Below are 26,645 nucleotides of genomic sequence, written 5' to 3'. Positions count from 1 at the left end.
GTGCATACCCATACATGATTATGAAAATGAGAATGATCTCCATTTAAATGGATAAATTACCTCTGCCTGGGCTTCTCAGTTTTATTGCAACTGGGAAAATAAAAACCTTTTTTTGTTGCATCAATACTTGGGCTAAGCTGTCACTGACTTAACAGAGAAGCAGGATTTGGTGTGATGTATGATGTGTTATGCTCAGAACTTCCCATCTCCTTCTTTCATACTTAGGATATCAGCGTTTATTCACGAAAAAAAATTTTAAAAATCGCTCTTTCATCGCTGCTGGAACAATTAGCAAACATAATTTTTGTAAGGCAGTGATAATAAAAAGTATGAAAAAATATAAAGCAAATTATGAAACATATTTCCGCGTCGTTTGGATTGTGTGTTGCTTGTTAGTGAGGGAATATGCGTTTCTTCCAAAATTCCTGGGTTTTACTTTATTTGGGAAATAAAGGCAGAAACCATAATTCCTTGGCAAAGTAAGCTTGATCATTTAAACTTTTGTTATTTAAGAGAGGACGCTCTGTGTTTTGTGGGGTTTTCTTTACTAAACACAGCACAGCAAAGGATGGAAACAATTTTTATGCTTCTTGGTGGTTGTGTGAATTGTTAAATACAGCAACAAAACTGTTATTTGCTGATTTTACAAGTTAAAAAAAGTTAACATGGTGAAAATCAAAGATTGAAAGAATCGCTAGTGTTACAATTTAACAGACTTTTTCAGTGTAATGTATTTTCCTGTGCACTCAAAATGGCAAAGAAGTGCTCCAGAAAGAGCCTTGAGGATACACACTTAGGAAAGTGCTGACATTTTGAAAGAAGTCAATTATTGCGTGTTTTTCAAAATCAGGGTAGTATAGGTTTTGTGTTCAAACCAACCCAGAGCAGTAAGTATATTTTTCCATTCTCAAGACCATAAGAATTAAGCATGAAAACCCAGCAAACCACATGCTTACTCACATGGTTCATAGAGCATGTAATAGCTGGGTTTGTCCTTTGTAATAGATGGTTATGTAATGCTAAATGGATAATTGGTTTTTCTCGAAACAGCAAGAACTTTTGTGTGCTTACATGTCAGGAAAGCTGAGAAAACTTAATCTCTTAAAGGGCTCAAACTGCCTGTTGGGACATCACTGTAAGTACAGCTTCACAGTTTTCACAGTAATTCATTATCTTAACAGGTTAAACTTACATTTGAAACCTCAGTGTTTGAGCCTGAAGGAACTTCTCAGCAAATGAACAAACAGGCACAGTCGAGTATGAACAATCTGGTTCGGCTCCTGTGGGGAGAAGAGAGAACAGACCTTCAGCAGGCAGTTCAGGACGTGCCTCATATTGTCATGTTCCTCACACTGAAACTGGACTCTGAAACATCCAAGGATGAGGTACGTGGCTGACTAAAGAAATCTGAAGTGAAATTTAACAACCGACAACAGCAACTGCTGTGATATTTGATGTTAAGTAAATAAATGAAAGAATAAATAAATAAATAATCTTGCTAAACGTTTCGAGCAGTGAGTCATCTGCACAACGTCCATTTTGGCAGAAATAAAGCCTGAAATTCCAGAGAGATAAAAAACAGCATCAGTGCTGACAAACTGTAATTGGACTTAAACTCAGTTCAGGTCAGCCCATGAGGAGAGGCCAGGGGTGTAACTGCGAAGCCGAGGTGCATTCACCACTGCAGGGTTGTCTCTCCTGTTGTCTCTCTGCTGGACGGGGTGTTTTCAACGCCTCTCCAACTTGGAACTGTGGAATCTGCCAAGCCAAAAGAATTTCCCCCAGCAGGAGATGTTGGCAGTCCGCATTCATAATCTGTCTGGCTCCTGTTTGGAAATGCTAATGTGCCTTTTCTTAGAGGACTCTGGCCTGTCTGCTGTTTGCAATCAGCCCGCTGATTCTTGCTTGGGGCAATGTTTTAGAGCTACTGAAGTTCTTTCCCTTTGTCCTGTAAAGCTTCCTTTTCACATCTCTTTCCTTTCTGTGTTCAGAAAGATTTTGTCAGTGTCCATGTAAGCCACTGTAAGTTTGTGTAGATGTTGTCCATGATGTAGCCATAGCTACAGATAACTCCTCTGAAGGCAGGGGCACAGAGCGGTGGGGGAGGGCTGAGCTTGGCCTCTTGCCTAATCTAACAATGACATATGGACAAAGTAGACTTTCAGGGACAGACATTTGGAAAAAGACTCTTCTCCCCTTGTGTGAATTCTCAAGTTTAGCACTGTGCCCCAGTGATCTCATATTATCTGTGATGAGGAGACATCAAAGGAAGCACAGGCTTTGCCAGTCCTCTGGGACTGGGATGGCAGGACAGTGATGGAGTGGGGATCAGGAAAAAGACATTTTGCTTTCTCTCCCCTGGAATTTATCCTTAGATTCACTCAGTGCTCCATCCCTTCTCTGAAATACCTTTACTTCCTTTAGACTATTTTTTAACTGGTACAAGTATACATTGTTCTGTTGGTGATGTGTGACAGAGAAAAGGTGTTACAGCTGTATTTTCTAGAGACAGTGCTGGGGAGGAGAACCCTAGAAAATTACATGATATCATGATATCACGGAAGAAATGTTGTGAAGTTCGCAGGGTCAAGTGGATGACAGCTCAGAAATTACGAATTTGTATCTGCTTGTGCAATTTGAATTCATCCCTTTAGTATGTACACAGCATGACATTGTCTCAAGTGTTACATTTTTCTCTGAAAGATGCCTGTCTTGTGCAGAGGACAGATGAGTGGATGCAATTAAAACTTATCAGCCAACCATAAATCCAGTAGCTCTTAACTCTGGAGCACTTGATTTGCAAGCAAAATCATGCTCTTAACATAATAATTTGCTTGTTAAGCAAGATCCTACACTTTAACCTTTAGTTTGTCGTTCCTCCCAATCTCGTGTAAGAGATTACCGTTTTTCCTTCAGTGGAAATTAGTTTCTACAAGTGTCTCCTACCAGTATTACTTTTCTTTTTCACTAGTGTAGCAATTAGGCAATGCCATCCCATGCTCTTTTTCCCCCACAGAGACTGCTTCCATTAAAACATACAATATCACAGCGTTTTTCTTCTTTAGTATTTTCTTGCAATAAAAATTTAAAGAGCCCATTTAACTGTAAATTAAGTAAACTTAAGATTTTTTATCAAAGTTCACTTGCATATTTCAAATAATTCTCTTTTTCTTCAGTTTGGAGTTTTTAGTAGCCCAAGGCTGCTGTGCTACGTGGATAGAACACCTGTGGATGGTTGTTGTAGACTTTAAGACCAAACTTTGTGAAATATTTTAAAAAAAATAATCATTTCAGGATCACTGGCTCCTCTGTTGGTAGGGGAACAGACATGCAAATGCCTGATTGCAATTCCTGCACCTCAGAGTAGATGGAGCACTGCTTTCTTGCGCCATTATTTCTTTAAGCTCTCCCAAGAAACAGGGATTAATCCTGAACGCTGAGCAGAGGTAAAAGAGGAATTGTAATGCACGTGTTGTCCCTTCACACCATGAAATAATTGTTTCCTGACAAGTCTTGGCAGTTATGCAGCCCCAAACAGGCTCATGCTGAGGGATGCTTTGCTGGGATAATCAGGCTGTTTCTAACATTTCCTTACAAAAGAAGGCATTTCTTCAAGGCATTTGTCTTTTCAGTGAACATTAAACAACTTATGGCCTGAAGATGTTTTGTCCCAAATGTAGTTTATACAGTACTTTAAATTAGCACTGAAGTTATGATACACCTATGCCATACTGCACAATAAAAATATAATGATCCTTTACTAAACTGAGTTTCCCAAATCCAGAGGAGGCACCGTATGCAGGTCACATCCATGTAAACTATGGCAACTGGAACTGCTAACTAATTCTCCCACTTGTAAGCTTTTGGCACCTAAAAATAGAATTAATGAGCTTTAAGACTTGTAAGCTCTGTCTGTCCAGCTATAAAGGAAAGTAGTATTGGAAATCATTTGGGATGTGCCTGTGGGGGGTGTCCCAGATGGCAGCAGTTTCAGTGAGTAAGATTGATCCTGTCTCTTTTAGATTTTAGTTTAAGGTAGGTATTACAGTTACACGTTATTCGTACCAGTGTGTGCAAGTATAACATCTTTGTGTTTGACCTGATTCTTGGTGACACCAGGGCTTAAAAGGAATAATGTTGATATTCCTCCTACATGAGAGTGTTACTAGAAGCCGTTAGTTCCGAGTCTGTCCAGGTCTGGATTTCTGGGTTGAGGGAGGGTTTACACTTTTTAAGGAATGAGCTGCTTGTCATTTATTAGTTCCACTGTGTTTGGCCTGTGACCTTTCGGGCTTGCTTTTGAGCCAGCTGACCTGGTACGGGTGCATGTGCTGAACCTTGTTAAATCACTTTACACTGGCCTGGTACTGCTCTGCCCTTGTCTTACAGTTGGCTTTTCTTTCCCTGGGAAAGTGTGCAGATAATTCACAAATTAATTTTGTGTAAAGGCCCCAGTTCATAGCGAGGGGTGGAAAAAAAGGCTCTTTTCTAGCCCTTTGCACTGCTGTAATTAGAAAACAGCAGGGTTTCTCCAGTTGAGGGATTGATTCCAGAAAAAAAGATCCTTGTCACTAATGAGTATTTGTAAATAGAGCTAATTAAATTGGATAAGAATGAAGAGATTTCCAGGTCCTTCTGCAATGAAACTTTACATTCTTTTCGTCTTGATGAGGAAAATTTTCTAATGGCACTGGCTGAATGTTCTTAGTGACATAAACAGGGAAGTTGATCATGCTTATGTTCCTTTTGTTTGTGTAAAAAGATAATTTACTATACTCTTTTGCAGTGGATATGCCTAATATTACATTCATCATTTTTGGCCCATCATGATTTGGCAGAAAGCAATAAATGACGAGGAATCATTTTTGCCTATTACTGTATTTTTATGGTTGCTGAAATAATACAAAATTTTTGAAAGTGCTTGCATAGAAAATTATTTTTAAAAACTGGTTAGGAAAAGAAAAATAATTGTCACAAATATTTATCTATGCTTCAAGATGACTTATTTTACTGAGCATCAAGATGACCTGTTTAAGAATATGCTGACACAGATGGTCAGAGGTTTCATGAGAAATGTTAATGGTGTATGTTATTTGAGAATATGATCTCAGTTTTGCTTTATGCTGTGCATGTGAAACACTTAGGTAGGGTTATATAGAGAGACTGGAGTTTCCAAATTCTTACTGCTGGTTTTGAAGAGCTGTATGTTTGATGATGATTTAAATCAGAATTTAAACACTGAAAGAGCCATACAAATAGCAGACTTCTTGTTCCAACTGCTTGCCATGGGCAGGGACACCTTCCGCTAGAGCAGGTTACTGAAAGCCTGTCCAGCCTATCCTTGAACACTTCCAGGGATGGAACATCCTCAGCTTCCCTGGGCCACCTGTTCCAGTGCCTCACCACCCTGACAATAAAGAATTTCTTCCTATTTCTTGGAACCAGACTGGTGACAGTGTACTTAAAGCTGTAAAATGCAGTGGCCATACTGTTTGTCATTTTATGTTTCTCCATGTAATCATGATTCTAAGTAAGTTGTGCTTTTCTATAAAATAGAACATTTCAAACTGTCAGAAACATTCATGTGCATTTTAGAACTTTCCAGTATGCCCATGCAGCCCCTATGAAAGTATATTAAAAAAAAGCTTTCATGTTTAAAAAAAAAAAACTATTACCACACACAAAAAAAAAAATTATCTTGATTTCTGTGGGGATTTTTTTGGGGCGGGGGGTTGGTTTTGCTTTGCTTAACTAACAGCTGACTTTCTTCACAGCAAGAAATTCTTTATCAGTACCCCATATCTGAAGCATCCCAAAAACTGAAAAGTGTGAGAGGAATATTTCTCACACTGTCTGACATACTGGAAAATGTTACTGGTACCGAGATTATCAGGTAAAAGTATTTGAAATGTAATGTATTGTTATTTTTTTTTACTCTATGCATACATGTACAGCAAACATGGGTTATGTATCAAGTTATAGACAAAACCAGAGTGACTCATCCTATTTAGGCAGTAACATTTTAACTAGAACGAGGTGCCTGAAGTTGGACTGCTCAGCCTGCAGGTACATTGATGTGGGGGAATTTCCTTGTAGTGGGTAGCACTGAGTAGGATTTTTACTTCATTGAAATTGTTTTTAACTCTTCTGTAACTTCATACTGTTAACAGAAATATTTCTGGTTTAATTTTTCTAGTTCCTCCCTTTTCTTATGTGAAAAACTGGTTCAAGTTGTTTACTGGAAAGAATCTGACAAGTTGCTCATAATTGGCCTTCCTGAAGAGAAGTGAGTTCCAGAGCAAAGGTTTTGTTTCCCTTTAAATTTTATTTTTTGTCCTCAAATTGTACTCTCCTAACAGAAAAGCAAAAAAGGGGGTTGCAATGCACTCTTTTTACTAAAACTAGCCTTTATACCTGTGATTCTTCTTTTTTGATTGACTTGATTCTCATCTTTTCGATATCCATTGTTGCAGTTTCTTTTTCATTTGCTCTGAAGGAGTAAGATTTCAGAAATACATGTAGGTTATAAAACAGTAACCGATTTGGTAAATTCAGGTACTTCATAGAGACTGCTGGATAACATCAGTAATATGCCACATGTATGTGTTCTAGGAGGACTGTTTATTCACAGTGAAGCTGTACATTTTTAATTTTTATTTTTTAGTGTGCCACTTTCTCAGCTGAGGAACATGATTGAAGATGTTGTCAGGACCTTGACATTTATGTACGGTTCTTTGGACAGGTGAGTTCTTTCAAAAGTATTTTCTTTTCAGTCACACATTTCTCATCGGTGCTCACTGAAAAAGGCAAATAGTAACATTAATTTTAATGTCTACATGGAATTTCTTTCCACATGCCTTTACACTTCCATAAAAAACCAGAATTATGTTCTTCTTGCCTGTTGCTTTCAGTCTGAACGCTAGTAAGACGCTTTTTAAACAGTCTTTGTCAATTCAGAAAGTTTTGTCCTTGATTAGGTTAAATCATTCACGTAATCAAAGTCCCTGTGGGTGTCAACAGCACTCTGCAAATGTTATCCTTTGTTTCAAGCACTGTCTGTAAAATATACCTATGAATCAGTATTATATTTTTAATAAAGTAAACACTCTGGATTTGCAGTGAGTGTCTTTCTGTGCATTTGGAAATCACCCAGAAAATTTCCAGTCTTGACTGTAACCTAAATAAAATTGCCAAGATAGATTATTCCTGTGCTTGCATCACTTCAGGCTTAGCGTGTGTATGCCATAGAGAAAGAAAAAGAATAAATCTGCTTCCAAAAGGATGAGACTGATGTTTGTATCATATAAAGTTGCTCTAAGACATCTACTATGATACCACACTGCTTTAGTTTGTTCTTTGTAGGTACTGCCCGGATATTAGCCTAGTGGGGTTTTTTCACGTTAAAAATGAACGTTAAAAACACATCCAAACGTAGCATCGTGCTGCAGAGGAGACTCGTGTAGCACTGAGGGTTATATAAACAAGCTGCAAGTTTCTCAATGTTATTCTAACTCGGAGTTCATGTTTGTTCAGTGCTTTTTGCCAGGTGGAAAATGTTTCTCGCCTCGATCATTTTTTCAACCTGTTCTTCCAGCGTGCGCTCCAGCCCGGGAGGCTCAAGCCCAGTGGCAGCCCCAGCGCTCGGCACTACGAGAGCTGCAGTGCCTTGTTCCTGGACAGTCTGCCAGGCCTGCGCTGGCTGACACTGCCTCAGGACATCAAGGTAATGTCCTTTCCACATCTCCCCGGAAAAACTTGTGTGTGAGAGACCAAAAAAATCTTCTGTTTGTGGAATTTACCTTTGCTCGTCCAAGACCGTCTGTTTTCCTACCAGATCCTTTATTCAGGTTTGGAGCTACGCTGTCATTCCCACCGTGTATTTAGTGGCTTTGGAGTTATCTAGGAAGAGATTGTGATGACAAAGGATTTAAAACTTTATTTAAAATATATACACACAAATCTCTAAGAACTAGGATATAGAGTAGGGAAAGAAGCCCCTGGTATGCAGCTTTATGTTTGATTTTGACCATTGAAGTGTGTTTTTTTCCAGGTAGGAAATAGTACTCCAGAAGCTCATAGCTTGTAATTTAGGAGAGTTATAAATGGCTGTTGCAGAATCAAAATAAATATCCACATGCCATTTGTGTGACAGCTTTTGTGCACCGTTCTACTGTGTCTGGTTACCTCCTAATTAGAAACTAAGCTGTGCATTAAGCACCAACAAGACAAAAGATAGATCAAATAGAATTATAGCTGCCAGTCGTAAATGTCATTTTCATGGCTCTAATATCTTTGTTTCTGGTTTAGAATATGTTAGTCTTGTCATGGTAGAGTTTGTTTTTTAATGAGTATTTGCTGTGATTTAATGCAAATAAAACAGCTTGGAAGTTTTTTAAGCTCAGAGTGTCCTTTCATGGATAGACCCAAAATATTTGTAAGTTTGTAGATAACATAGTTAAGGCTAATTCTAATTATTAGACAATGATTGTAATCTGAACTGACCGTAAACTCCATTATCCAAACTTATTTCATCAGCAGCAGTAAAAGAAATGAACGTTGTACTTGCTGAACTTCGTGGAAAATTGCAAGTGCTTTGTGAAAGGACTGAGTTTGGATGTTCAAAATGACCTTTCTTCTGCAGTAGCATATTCTGTAATTTATAGGGTCTTTATTTGAAGATAGTACTAACTAGGACTTTCCTGGGTTTCTGATTTTTATGAGACCTCACTGTATCATTTTTATAAGTGTGTTTGGAGGGGAAGGGATGAAGGGGTGAGTCTTTCAACTTTACTCTTGTCAGGCTTTTTTTGCAGAATGATTACAGGTTTGCTATGATTCAGTAATAGAAATTACCCCGAATGTTGCAAGTTGTGCATCAGTCAGTGCTGTTAGTTTCCAAACATATTTTTGTGGCCTTCTCTTAAAGGAGAATTGTCTCCTCCTTTATCTTTAGTTGCAGGCTGATAGTTATTTAGTTCTTTCTACCTTACCCTGCAGTGTGCATCCAGATATATTTTTGCTAAATATGTGCTTGAGGACAATGTGTTTGCAATTATTGTAGTCCATCCTCTGCTTTTATAATATGTATGAACACCCTGTTATATATGTTTTAGCTACAGAAGTGCATATTTATGGAGTGTCTCAGAAGAGATTAGGGTTTTTTTTGCTCCATGCTTTTTTCTTCTCTCTCAAGTTTCTGTAGACAGACTCTGTTGCAGCTTGTTCTGTAGTTTGGCTTCCAGGTTGTTTCTTTCTTGCAAAATAGTAAGTTTTAAAGGGATTTAGACAACGGAATCGTTGATAGATACAGATATCACTTCCCAGAGTTGTCTGAGATCATTCAGACGTGCCAGAAAAAATGTTGTTGTTGCAGAACAGGACATTTCCAGTTAACATTTTGGTGAAGATCTTTATATCCTATAAGGAATATAAAGCTAAAAAATGTCAGTTCTTTGGGCAGAAAGCCATTTAAATTTTGACTGGGAAAAGCTGAGAGACTGGTTCATTTTTGCCTGCCAACAGCCTCGCTGACATTGCTCTGTTTGAAAACTGTTTCAATTAGAGGCAGCCTGTTAATACAGCCCAAGAAGTTTGTATTTGTTACTTCTAATCTGAGACCAGCAAGACGGAGCAACCTGTGGTATTATGGGAAATTAATGTGTTGGAAATGTCTATTAAAAAGCACTGTTTAAATATTTCAGGTGGAAATTGACACAGCACTGAGTGATCTGGAAGCAGCTGACTTCGCAGAGCTGGTAAACACCTTAGTTTTGTTTGCATTGCACGGCATTTGTTTGCACTGCTCACTATCTCTTTGCCTTGGTGTCATATTCAGCACTCATTTCAAACTCATCCGCTTTTTCTAATCAAGTGAGAGTCACAGCAAAGCAATACGATATTATTCTTTAAAGACAGATCGATTTACCCATTCTATTTATCCTGGATTTCTCTCCATGGTTAATATTACAGAATATTATAACCCTATAGGATTAATCACTGAAAGTCCATGATTTAAATGTAACTTGAGTCCATGGGATGTTGTCTCAGTTTTAGACAATTTGGAGGGGCAGAGACCTTGGACAGAAGTCTCCTTCCTCTGATTCGATACCCCTGCTTCTCTCCAATAGAGAGATTGAGGGAGAGAGATATCAAACATGCCCAGATATAAGTGGAAAAAATAACTCTCTACCAAGAAGGATGCTAAACAAAGCTGATAAAACTGGGATAAGCTTACCAGAAAAATTCCCAAGCTCCCGCCCACCGGACCAAGACAAGATGGCAGGCGGCATCCACCCACCCGGTAAAACCTGTCAGGAACAGTTTGGAGGGTCAGTGCTGGAGTGAGGCTGCAGTGGCAGCACAGGCAGCTGGAGCAGGGCTGCAAAACTAACGGTGCGTCAGGGGACATTTCACGTCTTTGACACCTTCTGAGCATAGGTGGATCCGTGGTGGCCATCAGCAGAGATGAGTATCTTCAGGCCACGTGTGTGAATTGTCCTGATGCCTCTCCAAGGGGAGTTACGACAGATGTTGTTTGTGTAAGGACAAAGAAACAATACCCAGCTCATAGCCTGAGGCGGCAGGTGCGCTTGCCCTCTGAGTCATCAGCCTTCCCGTCTTTTCACACTGGTGGATACATTCTTCCTCTAGGATAACAAGAGTACCACCCTTATCTTAAGTCCCTCCCCGCAGTCTAAATTAGTAGGCCTGTTTGGGGAAAAGAGAAAAGAAAAGGTGGATACCAGAGTCACTGTGTAACCCAGGACAGTTGTCTACAAACACACTTAAATTTTAACGCAGCTGATTGCTGTTACGTTTCTTCTTTGTATAAATAACTCTCCTTCCTAAACAATTGTGAATAAACCTTGCTGTGCAAGGTGTCAACATATTGAAATTTCAGCTTTACTTTGTCATGAAGGAGCTCTCTTAAACTCATGTTTCGGAACAGTTGCTTTAAAATTCTATTCAAAAGAATCACTGCTCTAAACAAGCTGGATGAGTACTTACAGAAAGCAGTGTCTGCAAGTTACAGTTTATTGCACGGAAATTGGGTGCACCTACTTAATTTAAACTACAGGATATCCATCTAAACACAGTGTTAGTAATCAGAGAGCCCCCAGCATTAAAAGATCAATGAATTGGTATATTTTAGGTAAAATGTCAAGCACTGGAAAAAAATGCTTTGACTTGAAAGTTTGACTCTGTGAGGGCCCCTGGTGTCAGTAGTTATGCTGCAGGTACTTTGCTGTTAAGAACTGTGAGAGCGAGCATATCCTAACAGAAATTGCTAATGGGCAAATAACAATTAAATAGGAAACTATTTCATCAGCTGAAATTTATGGAGAAAATTTTAGTGATATGCAAATCAATAATGGAGGCTAAAAGTTTGGTATTTCCCTTTACTGCTCAGTATTAATTGCTGTACTGGTAATAAGAGGGGGTCAAATATGAAAACATTAAGTAATATATTGATTACAATTTACCTGAAGTAGTTCACTTGCATTTGGTAAAGAAAACAAAAATTCTGAATTAAAAATGGTACAATTGGTGTTTTTTCCCCCACAGTCTGAAGATTATTATGACATGAGAAGATTATATATGATTTTGGGCTCTTGTCTCTTCTACAAGGTAATATTAAGGATTAAGATCTAAAGATGAGCAAAATGCAGGTAGAAATCTAATTTAGGCAGAACCTCACAAATATGAAATATATGAAATAAATATGAAATAAATATATGCTTTAAACATAAATTTCTAGTACCAGAACTCAAACACCATAACAGAAAAAAAATGTGAAAGGAAATTATATGTATTGTATGATCAGTAAAAACAAACTATTTCTTTGAAACTGGAATTTTTTGGTGTATGATCAGAGGATTGGAGAGAGAGAAATGAAGCAGTAAGAGTCAATTCTAGTGAGACTGTAGGATATTCTAATAGGAATTTTGACAGCACTTGAGCTGTAAAGCAGCTAAAGCTGCTGCTGTGTTGTGTATCTTCTTTGGAAATGTTATTAATTCCAGTGAAAGCTCACTATTTTTGGAGAGAGAATTAAATGACAACTCCAGCAACTTAACGCTTGTAGGTGTTTTCAAGCTGTTAAAGCCGTGCATTTCCCAGCTCACCTTTGATAATTTGCATATATGCTGATGGTTTCAGTATTTTGAGTCTCTAGGTGCGGTGCTAAAGCTCTGTGTTACCTGTTGTACAAGTGTACCCCAAGATGACGGTCTGTGGGCAGAAAGCTCAGGATGACAGTGCGTGTGGAGCAGGGATACCTCTATGCAGAAAGAACTCTGAAGCGATGCGTGGTGGTGGTGTATTCCTTACTGAACGCACCTCCTTTTCTGTGTTTACTTAAGGGTTACTTGGTTGGTAATCACTTGCCAAAGGAAGATCTGGTTGATGTAGGTTCGTACTGTCGGCACTATTGTCTGTTACCCTTGGCAGCAGAACAGAGGATCGCTCAGTTAGTGATTTGGCGGGAGGTGTTTCCACAGCATCACATCCAGCCGTGTGAAGGGTCAACTTTTACAGGATACAGGGAACCCGAAGCAAGATACTTCTTACTGATAGTTGGCTTGGTAAGTTAAAAGCTGCAGATACTGCCCGTTCTCTGGGGCTCTTCTTTGCTGTTGTGTCTTGCCTGTTGTTCAGTAAGATATAAATATTACAAGCATTTTCTTTAGTAATTTTACAAAATACTTATATTGCAGTTGTTTTAGGGGATAGAATTTCTCAGAGTAGCATTTTTTATACATCTGCAAAGCTTGCAAAGTTCAAGTATAAATTCTCATCATTTTTATGTCTTTTCACGTCACTTGAAAGTATTTTTACCTTTGTGATCTTGTCTTTTCAGACAACTCGTTTCAGAAATGTCTGGTTTTGTTTTTTTAAATGTAGACTTTCCTTAAAGCAAACAGCTAATAAATTTGTAAACAACAGCTTTTATGTTTGAGTCATTAACTTAAATAACACAATAACAGAGAGATGTCCATGGATGTGATTTGATTGGAAGAAAACAACTCCTCTGAAGGTGAGGAAGGAGTGTTGAATATTGTGCTGTATTTTACCCCAATCTCAGATAAGATACAACACAGCACATCCTGTATATTAAACCCAAGGCTAATGTTGCTCCCTTCATATTTACAGAGACACTTCATGCTGTGTGTCCTGCTAGAGGCAGGGGGCTGTGCTTCCAAAGCTATTGGGAATCCAGGACCAGACTGTATCTACGTAGATCAGGTCAAAGCAACCATACTCCAACTGGAAGGAATAGATGCCAGCATAGAGGAAAGGCTGGATTCTCCCTCCGTTCCACCTTTGGCTTGTGCTGACTCGTTCCTTCCTGCCACACATGACAAACTGGAGAGCTTGACCACCTCGCCTCTCCTCAGCAAGATACAAAACACTTGCAAACCAGCGACCACTCCAGCGAGCAGAAAGTCTCTGTTTGGGGACTCCTCCCTAACAACAGGGAAGCTGAGCCCGACCAGAAACAGTGGAGGACCCCAACAGGGTGGCGAAGGTCCTGCAGAAGATGAAAGCACTAATCCTCAACCTGTAGCGGATCAGGTCTGAGAACAAAGGCAGAGAGAACTGATGAGGTTCCGGTGGGCTTAGGGGAAGTGGCAGTCCTTTCAATGGAAAAGAATAAATCTTAAGAATCCCTGAATTCAGTAGCAAATGCTTCTGTTGCCTTGGGAAGCTTTGGGTCAGCCTCAGAGCCATCACATGTTTCTTTTGTTTTATCGTTGCTTGTAAATATTTGGGGTTTTCACGTGGCTGAAGTGGGCACAGCAGCATTTGAATCAGCAGAAATAATTGGAGAATATCCCTGAAATAATGATGTAAATATAAGTTACCAGGACAAATTGCTGTACGGTTGTACAACTGCTTCTAACCCATTTTAGTCCCAAATAGGCTATAAAATACATTTACCTAAATTAATGCAACTGTTTGGGCATTTTCAGAAAATGGCTTCATTATTTTCTTCTAAGTCAGTCATTTGTTGGTTTGATTCTTTTTCCTTTAGCTGTGTTTTCTCTGTTATTTCATCTGTCTGCTTGTTTTTCAGGCCACTAGAAAAAAACACACCCTGCCAATTCCATGCCATTTAGGAAACCTAAAAAAGAACCTTTCAGAGAAAGATACAGAACTTCTTAATGCTCTCAAGTAAGAAATCATTTTTTGTTAAGTAGTTCATTTTTTAAACCATACTTGGATCGTTTTTTGAATATACACAGATCACAGAAGTTCCTGTGTGATTTTATTCTAACCAAAACTTTACTAAGCAAGGATTGCATATGCCCTTAAATTGAGAGCTTAATTAAAGAAAAATATAAAATAATACAATAAAACACTGTTTCTGAACAATATGCCACTGTTGTGTGCACATGTCCCACATCTGTATGACCTTGAAAGTTCAAGTAAAAGTTCTGAGCCACACATATACATTCCTTGTGCCTCCTTGGTGTCTCTGGGTAGGTGTACAAAGGACAACGTTTTTATTTCTCTTTCCGTTTGTCTTTGTTGGGGCAAATTTTGAGAACAGAAGTGCAGTACTTAACTAGTACCATGGTTTTTTGATTTGTTGTTATTGGTTTTTTTAAATGACTATTAACAATCCAAATCAGCAGGATTTCCTTGGTGTAGAGAAAATGCCTGTATCCATTTTTGTACTCTATTACAGATACCAGAAAAACAATTCTGTGTTAAGAAACAAAGTGTATGTTGATAAACTGAAATTTCTGAATTCTGATTTATTTATTTTTTTTTTAAGGTTGACATCTGGTCCTGAGAATACTCTCTTCCACTATCTCTCTTTGGAAACGATGCAAGGAATCTTTATTACTCCAACTCACAGAGAAGTAGCCCAGCTCGGTGGCTCCATCCACCCCCAGTTAATCCAGAATTTCTATCGGTGCTGCCTTTCGATTCGTTCCATTTTTCAGCAATCCCTAAGGAAAGAGGTACAGAACCTTTGCTTTTGTTTTGCTGTTTACGTTCTCAGCTCGGTGTTTCCAGGTTGTTTTCGCTTAATTATTTCAATGCTTTGCTGCGTTTGCCTTTGTGTTGTTTTTTAAGCTCCTGATATTACTGTTACGGGCAGGTTCTCAATTTATGAGACACTGCTTTGCTAATTGCACAGTTGATTTTTATTTTTTACTGACGTGAAACAATTTTTATGTACTAAGGAAAGATACAGGAAGGTTTGTCTATCGTGAAATCTTTATGAAACTATGAGTAATTTGGGCTGTGCTTTATTGATTTAATCCAAAGCATGTTTAAGGAAATTCAAGACACTCAGACAAATATTACCCGTTTTGCTTATGAACTGCTAAGGTGCATTTCACTTTTTCTTCTACCATTTTTGACAGATTAGGACAGTGGTGTTTTGACCATCTTTTCTAGATGTTCAGCCCCCCACATCTTCACTCTTGTAGGCAACTGAAAGTTGTGGTTTCTGTTTCTGCCTATTGCAGACTTAAGTTCCTTGAGATTTTCTTCCAAGAAAACCTTTTATTTCACCTTTTGAAGCAACTGATTGGAATAGGAGTTTCATTTGCAGATCCAGAGATGAACTGAATCTTTAAGGTTTATTCAAAAGCTTTGTATAAAACATGGCTCTGAAAGTTCAACGAAACACAAAAATGTGTTTATTTTCTGTACATCTTATGCCCTCATACCTGGTAAGAGTAAGAAAATGCTCTGAGCAAAGTGCTTCAGCTGATTATTTACAAAAAGAAATTCCTGCCTGGCCAAGTTTATTCAGTGGACTTTTACTATCACAGTTCTTAATTAGGGAGGCCCACAGAGAAGGAAAGATGATAGCTTTAGCTGTTGCAACACTTTTTTGAAGGAGCTGTATTATTTCAGATGTCTAAACAGAGAAATAGTGTTCAGCTAGAAGGAAAAAAAAAGTCAAAACAGGGAGCATGTGTCTAAATCCAAGTGGTGTAACAATGGAAAAGCCTTTTAATGCCAAAGGAACAAAACCATGGAGAGAGGAATCGTGTAAGCAAGTTCGTTACATCTTCTAAGCCTGGCTTTTTGACAGCAATGTCATTCGCCAGAGTGTTGAAGAAATCACATCTTTGCTAGTGTTTATGTAAACATGTTTCATTCTCTACTGACGTTTCAACAATTGTTTTACAGAAAAAGAAAAAGGCAGGCAGTGGAATTTCAGAATTTAGTAAGGCAGCTGATGACTCAGGTGTGGTGAGAGAACACGGTGTTTTGTTTGAGTGCTCTCCTGAGAACTGGGCTGACCAGAAGAAACCACCGCCAACAATGAATTACTGGGTTGTGGGGTAAGTTCAAAGACAGATTTTGCCTCCAGCTTTTGAGTATGCTGTTCTACTCTTTAAGAATAAATATAACTGTGGCACAGCACCGAAATGCTTGAGCAGACTGAGTGAGGTAGCTTTAATTTGGGATTGAGAATTGCACTGGTGTGAAGTTCCACCTTTAACTGAGGGGAGCACCGTGCCAGTGTGAAAACAGCACGGAGCTGACAGCTTTGGCAGAGGGGAGAGAAGATGTTTAAAGAGAAAAAAAGAAAAGCAGTTCTTTCCCACCGGGAACGTACATAACTGCTGCTTGCATGGAAAAATTAAAATCGTTAATTGAAACATTTCAAAAAGTTTGTGCTACTGTTGATATCTTTCAAAAATAATCATAATGCTACATGAGGTTATGCACAGGTATTAACAGCTTTCCTATTTTAGCTCTTTCCCTAAAAGAGCTCATTGGATTAGTATGTGGGAATTAGTAAATTTTTAATACTGGCGCTTGCTCCCAAGGACCTTGATTGCAGCTTGTAGCTCAGAAACCTGGATTGCTACAAACACACCGGCACCACACAAACAGATCCTGAAATCCTGAAGACTTTTTTCCATACGCAGCCATGAGAAAACCAAACAGAGAATAACTTGATTTAAAAATTAAATGCAGGAGAGACACTGAAATTTGCCAGCTGTTTCACACAGGAGCTGGTTTCTACTTCTTACTGAAACCTCAGAGTTTATAATTTCAGGAGAAAAAAAACTAACAACTCTAATGATTTTCTTCTTTTTATTCTTTTTTTTTTTTTTTTTTTTTCCCAGGAGACTCATTCTACATCCAAAACCTCAGGAGTGTTATGTCTGTTTTCATGACTCAGTCACAGAAGCTGCTGTTGAACTGGCCTTTAAACTGTCTTTTGGCTTAGCTACGTAGATGAGCTTCCTGGACACTCAGCCACCCTTCGTGGTGGTGTTATTTCTTTAAAGTATTCCATATAAAGGGAATTGGACTCAATTTGGGTGCCCACCCATGGTATATCTTCGAAATGCTTTAGAAAAACAGAAATATCTTGTGGTGTGACATAGGTAAAACTTCTGTGGTGATTCCAATGATCTTATCAGTTGAATACTTAAAAATATTTCAGAGAACCAAAGTTCCTATTTTTATATACTGTCAATTTTTTTATCCTGGTCATAACTTTATCACCTGAAAACCTCACATAATTTGTACAGTCATTGCTGTCAGGGCACAGTATGCAATATGAAATGATAAGCTGATCCTCCAGGTACTCTGAACATCTGGCAACTGGTGATGAAGGAAAAAAAAAAAATTTTCCAATCAGTTAAAATTTTGCTTCTCTAAGGGCCTCGAAAATACTGAATGTTTTCAGTTGATCAACACAGAAAGAAATCTTTTGGACAAATGGCACTTGGCCTCACAAAACTAATGGCTGATCATTTTTGCCATTATGCTCTCCTGCACACTCAAGGACTGCAGTGTGGTTGATGTTTTACTTGACTTCATGAGTTTTAACTATAAATAATACTCACATTTGTTAAAATGCAATTTTGAAGACACGAAGAAAGATGGGGGGCGGGGGAGATGGTTTTCAGACTTCTGCATGGACTTGGCTTATTTTCTATTCCTAATTTCTTAATAAAAATGTATATTTGTTAAAAACAAATAGAGCATTCATCTATTTTTTTTTTACTTCATATATTTCCGCTTTTGTTTATTTAGATTTGTTTAGTTAGATCTTCTACAGTTTACAACTGGATATTACAAAACCTGTTAGGTTATATCCATGTGAGGCAAGATGTTTGCAAAATCAGAAGAATTCTACAAAATTTAGCTTATTATTAAAATATTTGTAAGTTACAGATCAGCTGCTCCTAAAGCCTTTTTTTTTACTCAAGTTTGGTTTAAAATGTAAGATTTTGGGTCTTTTTTTTTTTTTTTTTTTCTGCTGTTTCTATTTGCTTTTCATAAAATGCATGACTGAAGTTGCATTTTGAACAGCAGGATCAAAAAGTTTTAAGAGTTCAGGAAAGTAAATTCAGTTCCAGAGGCATCGTGACCAAATCATTAGATCTTGTTGTCACTTGAAGTTAAAACTGTCACGAGTAGTTCCAAAATAGTAAATCAAATGCTTTAAGAGCCCACTCTTATGGAGTAGTTTACAGCTTGTCTTGATCACTCAACAGTTGCCTTTAGTTCCAAGCAGTAGAAGTCTTAGCCCTGAATTTCAGGCATATGATTTAAGATTTTTGTTAATCAGCTTTCTCCAGAAGTTATTGTTCTTAGCACATAAACAACAGTTTAGGACATACAAAATTGAGTTATATCAGTAATGTGTAAATTATGTGATGTGAGATGCAACTCTGTTTGAAAAATCAGAATATATAATTGCATGGATGACATCTGATCAGCACCTCTCGAAACTCTAAAATACCTGAGGTTTGGATATTAGATTTCCTAGTAGATGGAAGAAGGAACATCCTTGTGTTCAGCCAGACAGGGTTACTGTGCTGCCAGTTACTGGGTTAAACTGGGTTTCACTTGGCTGGAGCAAACACACAAGTGAGTCACAGCAGAATTTGAAACACTTTCTTTAATTTAGAAGAATAATATAACTTAAAAAGTGCTACCAAGCTCCTGATACCTCTGTAAGCCGTTTGGCATTGCTTTCATATGGAGTGTGAGCACCCCCTATGGCAGCCAAAATGTTGTAGGAAAGCAGTTTCTGCACATTCCTGTGAAATGCTCTGCCCTAGACTTAGAAATTCATGAAGGAAGTTGAAAATCTAAGCTATTTCTCATTGTTACTGATATTTCACTTGCAGTTTGATATTTTCTTGTGCTGACACCAAATTCATACACTAAATGTGTGTCAGAATAAATCCAGGTTGCCAAAACCAAATGGTTGAAAAAGAAAGAACCTTAAAAGGAAGGGTTTTACAGCTCAGACCAAATAGAAGAGAGACAGTACAATATACTTGGTGTAAACTTTGAAAATCCTAAAGTTTTTGGTTATTTTTAAGATCCATTTCTTTCTCTGTTAGATTTTTGGTGGTGGTGATTTAGCAAATGTTAACACAGTATCTCCAAACACATGCTCTAAACTTTGCTTTTAGGGGTGAATGCAAACAGATTTTCACATCCAAAGTGGATAAAGAAAAACAGGTAAATAATCTTTTGCATATGAATTGTGTTTAATAAACAAATTGCATCTGGTCAAGAGCTGTGCAATTCTTTTCCTCATCACGGATTGGTAATTAGTGGTGGTATATTGATATGGTTTTCTAATGAGCTTATTTTCTAACAAGAGGAAGAGTCAGCATGGCTTACTGTGTAGCTTAAGTAATAAAAGTAATAAAATCTGGCTTTTGATCTTTAATGACTCTGTGAGGTGCCTGTAAATATGCCATCGTTCGGATGGATTCTTGAAAGACACAGAGCTCTACACCCATGTAATGAATCACAAGAAATCATGGCCTTGGAATATGAAATGTTCATATTGGCATTTGGCAAATTACATAAAATCCATTCATATCAGCAGAATGGAAAAAAATCTTCATACATAATTTAATATTAATTAAAATAGATGGAAAATCTGCTTAATTTGTCCCTTTCTTAGGTTATCAGTTTCAGGATTTCTCTGGTTAGTTTTGGTAATTTAAACAAGAATCCAGCATTCTGTGCTTTTTCTTGTTGACTGTTCTTTACTGTAACACCAGAAACTTTTCTTGCCACAGACTTTTCTGGTAGTGCTGACCAGGAGAAATTCTGTCAGTCATTAACGTTTGATAAATCTCCTTGTATCGCATGCAAAATTTTAAATAGTCCTTTTTCAGTTACAATCATTTTGTGTGTAAAGAGTTTAAGGCGGGTTTATTTCTTTCTTTCCTTACAGTGGAAAAAGTAAAGCATGCATGATGTAAATAACACTGTGTATAGTTCTTCAAATCTCCCGTCTCCTGGAAATGCTTCCAGATGGAAGTGTCATTCATTCCATGAATAACACTCAACATTAATTTCCTCAGAAATACAGTATTTAGCAAAGTGGCATATCCATTGTTGAAGCTCAGAATCTTTGGATGATTTCTTCTGTGTTTTGTTCAGGACAGTGTTGTTGTTACTAAACCAGCAAATAAAAACTGGAGTACATCCACATGGTCTGCGTTTACTACACAAGACGTACCTGTGATGCAGTTTAGGTCAACACAGCTGTTATTCCACTGGGATTAGCTTTTACAAGTGGAAATTTGGCAGTACCCCAGTATAGGAATTACTCCATGTTTTTTGATTGTTTTTTGTTTTTTTTTCTTAACTGTACGCAGCAGTTCTTGCGTTTCAGTTTTGAAAGGGGGTTTTGGCAAATCTGGCTTCTTGCAGAGCAGCAAGAGTGACATCCTTGTGTGGAATGTGCCTGTGCCACTTCACGTGAGCTCATGTAGCTGCTGAGACTGGGAAAGGCAGTGAAATCTCTGAAGTGGCAGTTGCAGTTTCACCTGATGTGTCTCAGGTATTTACATTTACTTCATTTTAGAGGTAGACTAATATAGAACTGTATTAGAACTCTGTTACCTAAAAATTTACCAATATGCAATTGTAAGCATAAAAGTAACGAGAAATGTAAAATCTTTAAAGAAGAGGATGAAGCTGAGTGTAAGAAGATTCTCTGGAAACAGTGCTATAGCATAGCTCTAAAAATTTGTGGTTTTTTAGATTCTGTAGGGAAAAGTTTAACTGAATTTTGCCAGCTCTGGGTGCAGCAATTAGAGGAGCTTATTTTTTGCTATCCTATGGCTGTGTGGGGTACCATTTAAAGAGTCAATTACCATCTTTCTTCTATATCAAGAATATCAACTGAAGCTTTTCAACAAAGATTTCGGGTATGTTATGTCTCTAGACGCATTTCAAATAGGTGAAATCCAATCTCTGTGGTTTTTGGCTTTCCTGCTTTGCCTGCAATCGGTCAGGTGAATTGCAGTTGCTGTCTGTGCTGTGCCAGGTTGTCCCAGGAACTGGCTGCTTTGATTCACCTCTTGCTCTCTCTGTGCTGCACTTGGGCCGAATCAACAGTTCTGTGATACCTTCCATTTAAGAAGGTGTTGGGTTTGTAGTTCTTCCTTCAAAGGCTGGTTTATTGTATGCTCTGGTTTCACCTGTGGGGAACCCTAAGAGCTGGAAACAGATGAAAAATCTATAGATACAAAAAGTGTTTGGTTTTTTTTTTTAACTTGGTCACAGTTTGTGGCTGCTATTCCACTATAGGGAAAAGTTGAAACAAGTAACATTTCTCATGAATATGAGTGAGAATTTGTGGTTTGGAACCGAAAGCTTGGTATTACGGAGAAAATTTCTTTCCAGAGAAACAGCATGAGAATTCTTACTGGATTCTGCTGAATGAGAACAACACTGGAATGATAGTTACTTGACCTGAAGTGTTTCAGCAAATGGGAATCTCTCTCTGTTTGAATAAATTGCGTTCATCCCTCCACACCTTGATTTCTTTGTTATGCTTTGTTAATAAGGGGACAAAACAATAAACTACTATGTTTAAATGTTTCAGTTGTGCAAGTAGCTGGTACTAAAAGGAGGGTGTCTGCAATGCATAACAATATGCAGAAATTTCTCTGCTGCTGAGCGACACTTCCAGGAACCTGGTGACTGTATTATTAAAATCGCAAAGATGGATAGAATTCTGGTCTGTACCAGGGGTTTGGTGGTTCAGTACACCAGGCCTTCTGTTTTGAATGTTGTAACACCATTAAGGTAGCTTTTACAAACAAAAATGAAAACACATTTTAAATCTTTATCGTGGTATTCTAAATATTTTTTATGAACTAATGAGGGTGTTAGTTACAGCTTTTCTGTTTACAGTTATTTGTGCTCAACAGACTATTACTGAAGAGCCAAGTCATTTTACAATAGGATTAACAAGAGAATTGATCAAGATTATACTTCTTATCTCCTGGATTTGACATACATTTTATGGAATTTGTGCAAGCTTCCATTTTCGCTTTGTAAAAGTACGTTCAGTTCACAGCTTGGTAACAGCTTTCAGTACAAAATCAGGATTTGTTTTCCTTTTCCTGCTCAAAGACAGGTTTGTGGGTAGAATAATATCCTTTATTAGCTCAGCCCATGCAGCTAGAAAAATAGTCTGTGTGGCACAGCTGTTCTTCAGGTGTGTGGCAGAATCAGAAACAGGGAAAGCTTAGTACGAGCTGAGAGTTACTTCTCTTGGAAGTTAATTATAATGGGTATGACAGGGAATTACTAGCAATGAATGTTGGATCTTGTTGCTAACTATTAGGTAATTTTACTAGGTAGTTCAGTAGCACTGAAGTACATTTAATAATATAACTATTGCTGTGAAAATCATCCTTAAACAAGAAGTAAAAAACCCCACAAAAATGCTCCTGAAAAATCAAGACCTTTCTCCCTGTGTCCCTGAGGAAGTTTTGCCATGTGATAATAGAAAGGAGTTGTTAGTTCCAAAGTTATCTGTATGCTTTTCTTTCTAGAATCTCTTCTCTCAGTATTCCAGGAAGTCAGAAGAAATTCTGAATAAATGTTGGCATAGAAGTTGCTTAGGTCGTTGCAAAAAATCCCCGGGATACTTAAATTCTTATGTAATGCCTACATACCTCTGGTAATCTGTCCTAAATAACAGAGACCTTGGAGCTTACACCCTTGGCACTACTGACATCTTCCTTTCAGACTAAATATGATTGCACTGTCTCCATATTCTGCTTTCTCTGCTCCATGAGCAGCAAGACTGCAGTTCATGTTGTTTTTACTCCCAAGTGCTGGTAATTAACTTACCCCAAGGACAGGAAACATAATCAAAATTATTAACAACATAAATTATAATCATATGGAATAAGATAACGGGCTTACTAGCACAAAAGAGACTGGGAGACTTTTTATCTATGTTGTGGATGTATAAATATATTTTGGGGGAGGGGGTTCCCTGTTTCATTCATTTAGTTCTGAAGCTTTGGGTTCAAATGAAGCTGATTAGGACAATTTTTAACAATTCCTTATCATGCTGCTTATTCTGATCGAAGTGGGGGCCCTGAATTAAATATAGCACCTTTTATTTTTCCACTTAAAACTGTATTTTCCAGATGGGATAACTTTCCAAAATAACAAGCACACTACAGTTGCTGATTTCAGCAAAGTTTGTTTCTTTCAGCTAAGCAGTATAACCATTACCAAATAGCCTTTCATTTGCATATATGCATGTTGATTCAAAACAAAATATGTTAAATGGTTTTTAGCTGTGTTGCTGCACTTATATTGACTGTATTTCATATGTGTCTATCATAGTGACCTAAGGCAAGATTGCCTTTCTGCCATTATGCAGAACCTAGAACTTTCCCTGGATATTGCAGGTGGATTTGATTTCAGATGTACGTAATTTAAGTTAAAACTTCAACATTAAGTTTAAAAAAAAGTATCTTCTCTCCAGTTAGAACTGGACACGAAGAGAGGGATTTGGATTCATCTCTCCCCCAAAAAGTGTACATGTTTTTTGCTAGTGAAGACAAAAACCAGTGTTGGTTCCTAATACAACTCATAATATGATTTAGAGGACTCTATTGATCACTAATGAACTGCAATCTACTTGGTTTAAAAATATTTCAGTGATACTAAAGAAGGAAAAGAAATTAGCTGTGTAAATTTTAATAGCATTGAAACAATTCAGAGCACCCTTAGGACTGCAGTGACCTCATTTAATTCCTAAGCCTTCTACTTGCCCACTAGAGCTTAAAAAGAAGCATCAGAAGAAGGATCACAGCCTTTCTAAATTTAGTCATTGGAAGCAGCTAACAGAGCATGACACCAGATAAATATTTATTAGGCAAAAGATCACTCCCTTGGAGTAAGCAAAACACTAGGAAAAAAGTTCCTTAGTGTTCTTTACTGTGGAAAGACAGTGAATCCAAGAAAATACTTACTCCCCTCTTGTTTAAAATTCTCATTGTTTCCATTTTATTCATACTGAATGTTACGCATCTTGAATTTTAAATTACAGCTGGTCCCTGAATATATCCTGGGAACAGCAGCTTCCCTGGGCTGTATGGCCTCCCCCTGGGAGTATGGATCTGCCTGGGACAGGTTCTACAGGAATCACAGTAAAAAGAAAACTTGTTTCTCACCTGTTGATGTGTTTTGATGATATTTTAAAGTCAGGACAGCAAAGGAGTTTGTGTTTCTTTTTAAAATTGGCATTAAGAAATAAAGCTGTTCACTTTTCTCCCTGTCCCGTCTCTCAAACAACACTGAGAAGGCTCTGATCTGGCTGGCAGCATTTTAAGGCAAAACAGCCCAAAAACATAGAGCCCCAAGCACTTAAACACTTGGGACACAGTATTTCTTGAGAGAATTTTAAATAGCTGAGGATTCTTATCTCAGTATTGAAGGTAAATCATAGCATGCACATCAATGAGGAGACTTTTTTTTCTGAGGCAATAATTTTCAATAGGGAAAGGAAAAATAAACCAAGCCTTGTGGAGTACTGATAACTTAGGGTCCAAAAGAAGCATTTAGGAGGCCTTTATGTAAATGTCTGGTTTAAAAGAAATTAAAGCTAGCAGCATTCCTAACGTTTCTCCCCAGCCATTAAGTTTCACATGAAACCCTTAGCTCACCGAGTTTGTACAAATATTTTTTTAGCTGCTAAAAAATCAGATGCAATCCACGGGCCAAGAATTGGCAAGACTTGGACAAGCCCAGTTGCGAGATTTCTGCAGTGGCAGTGGATGATAAGGAGGGGAGAGATGCTCAGACAAGTCTGTGGTTTATCTGACTGAGGTGAGTTTTGTTCATACTCGCAGGCTGGGCATCGTGACCCTGAAGCACACAAAACATGGCTTTTACAAAGTAAGGGTTTGGCTTACCCTGCTTGTGTTCTTATCTCACAGCTCTTGGCAAAGCACATCAAATGTCCATTGGCACTTTCTGGTCTGCTTGCACAATTTCAGCTGGGCCTGGTTTAGTTGGGTTGCAGAGGCACACGGGAGCAATTTGCAGACAATCTCTTGGCCTGTGGTTTCTATTCAGTCAGTAGTCATCCTCACGTGCTGCTGCAATACTTGGAATCGCTGGGTTTGGAAGAGGGATGGAAGGAGCAGAGCAGAAAGCAGAGCTGGGATGTGTCTGCCAGGCTACTGCAGGTGGGACTGGACCTGGTTTGGCTTTCCCATCCCAACTCTAGCATGGAAAATGAGGTTGTTAATGCATATATAGTAGTTGTCTTACAAATAACTCTAGGTAACAGTGGGTTCTCTTGCTCCTGAAGGTTTTAGGAAAATTCTGGTTATTTAGGAGACCATTGAAACGGAGAGATAATCAAACCTCTTGATAGGGATGCTAAACTAGTTTAGTGGTTTAGTGCTTATTTTTAGTCTCTCCAGTAGAACCAAACTGCAGTGCAGTGTCACATGCTGTGTCACAAAGATGTCACATTGCTGTGTGAAACAGATGTCATTTTTAGAAGCCAAAAAATACTTAACAGAGCTTTTCCAGTCTGTAGGTTTGTTTTGTATAGTTTTAGTCCCCAGATACCTAAAATGACACCCATAAAACATGGGTTAAGTGCAGTAGAGATAGTTGGATTCAGGATGTCTTTTTTTTGTTTGTTTTGGTTTGGTTTGGTTTTTTTTCCTAGGAAATTAAGACAGATGAAGTGCTTCTGGGAATATGTTGGCACAAATCAAGGACGGTCTTCCACATGTGTTGGCAGTGGGTGGAATACTGGACTTGACAGTCGCCACTCTGCCTGTCCCTGGCACCAGGAGCCATCTCCACCTCTGAGTTGATTCCATTTTTAATGCCTAACTTGGCTTTCTGACCCAGGGCTAACCCTGCACCTTGGGCCTCAGGGTTTTCCAGGCCAGCCACCTGCTCCGGGAGCTGGGGGTCTGTCCCGCTCCAGGCACGGCTGTATTAATGACCCCAATCACCGCCCGGCAATAATTGCTACGGATTGCTATAATCTCATTAACTGGGGCCGTGTCGCAGCCAACCCCGGCCCTGCGGGGGGAGCTCCGCGCTCCCTTTAAGGGCGGGCGGGGCGGTGCCGCCGCAGCGCTGACGTGAGCGCGGGGCGTCGCTCCCGGGTGGCACCGCTCCCTCCGTCCCTCCCTCCTTCCCTGCCTCCCTCCCGTTCCAGATTCTTCTGGAAGGGCAGCGCCGCCCGAGCGGTGCCGGAAAGAGCCGAGGAGGCGGCCGGGGCCGGGCGGGCTCCCCGCCGGCGGCGCCTGCGCACGGCGGGGCTGCTGCCGGTTGGTGCCGGCGCTCCGCAGTGGGGGAGCGGCGGGCGCGGAGCCGGGGCCGGTCCC

The 26,645-nt window shown here is 38.8% G+C and overlaps 1 protein-coding gene across 2 annotated transcripts in view; it reads left to right on the top strand.

Moving 5' to 3' along the window:
• Positions 1 to 17,971, top strand: part of INTU (inturned planar cell polarity protein) — a 38,989-nt gene extending 21,018 nt beyond the window's left edge. For both annotated transcript variants that reach the window (XM_027899565.1, XM_027899564.1), the window contains exons 4-16: positions 1,182 to 1,385; positions 5,775 to 5,893; positions 6,197 to 6,286; positions 6,665 to 6,742; positions 7,534 to 7,723; positions 9,702 to 9,755; positions 11,566 to 11,628; positions 12,363 to 12,584; positions 13,153 to 13,575; positions 14,078 to 14,175; positions 14,783 to 14,972; positions 16,159 to 16,313; positions 17,109 to 17,971. In XM_027899565.1, coding sequence (XP_027755366.1) covers positions 1,182 to 1,385; positions 5,775 to 5,893; positions 6,197 to 6,286; positions 6,665 to 6,742; positions 7,534 to 7,723; positions 9,702 to 9,755; positions 11,566 to 11,628; positions 12,363 to 12,584; positions 13,153 to 13,575; positions 14,078 to 14,175; positions 14,783 to 14,972; positions 16,159 to 16,313; positions 17,109 to 17,220 — 1,998 coding nt within the window. In that variant the 3' untranslated portion in view covers positions 17,221 to 17,971. The remainder of the gene's footprint in view (positions 1 to 1,181; positions 1,386 to 5,774; positions 5,894 to 6,196; positions 6,287 to 6,664; positions 6,743 to 7,533; positions 7,724 to 9,701; positions 9,756 to 11,565; positions 11,629 to 12,362; positions 12,585 to 13,152; positions 13,576 to 14,077; positions 14,176 to 14,782; positions 14,973 to 16,158; positions 16,314 to 17,108) is intronic.
• The last annotated feature ends 8,674 nt before the right edge of the window (positions 17,972 to 26,645 follow it).

The sequence above is a fragment of the Empidonax traillii genome, unplaced genomic scaffold (assembly GCF_003031625.1).
Source record: "Empidonax traillii isolate 1590-97213 ecotype Southwest subspecies unplaced genomic scaffold, ASM303162v1 scaffold675:size783547, whole genome shotgun sequence".
Lineage (NCBI taxonomy): Eukaryota > Metazoa > Chordata > Aves > Passeriformes > Tyrannidae > Empidonax > Empidonax traillii.
This window is presented reverse-complemented; position numbering and strand designations above follow the sequence as displayed.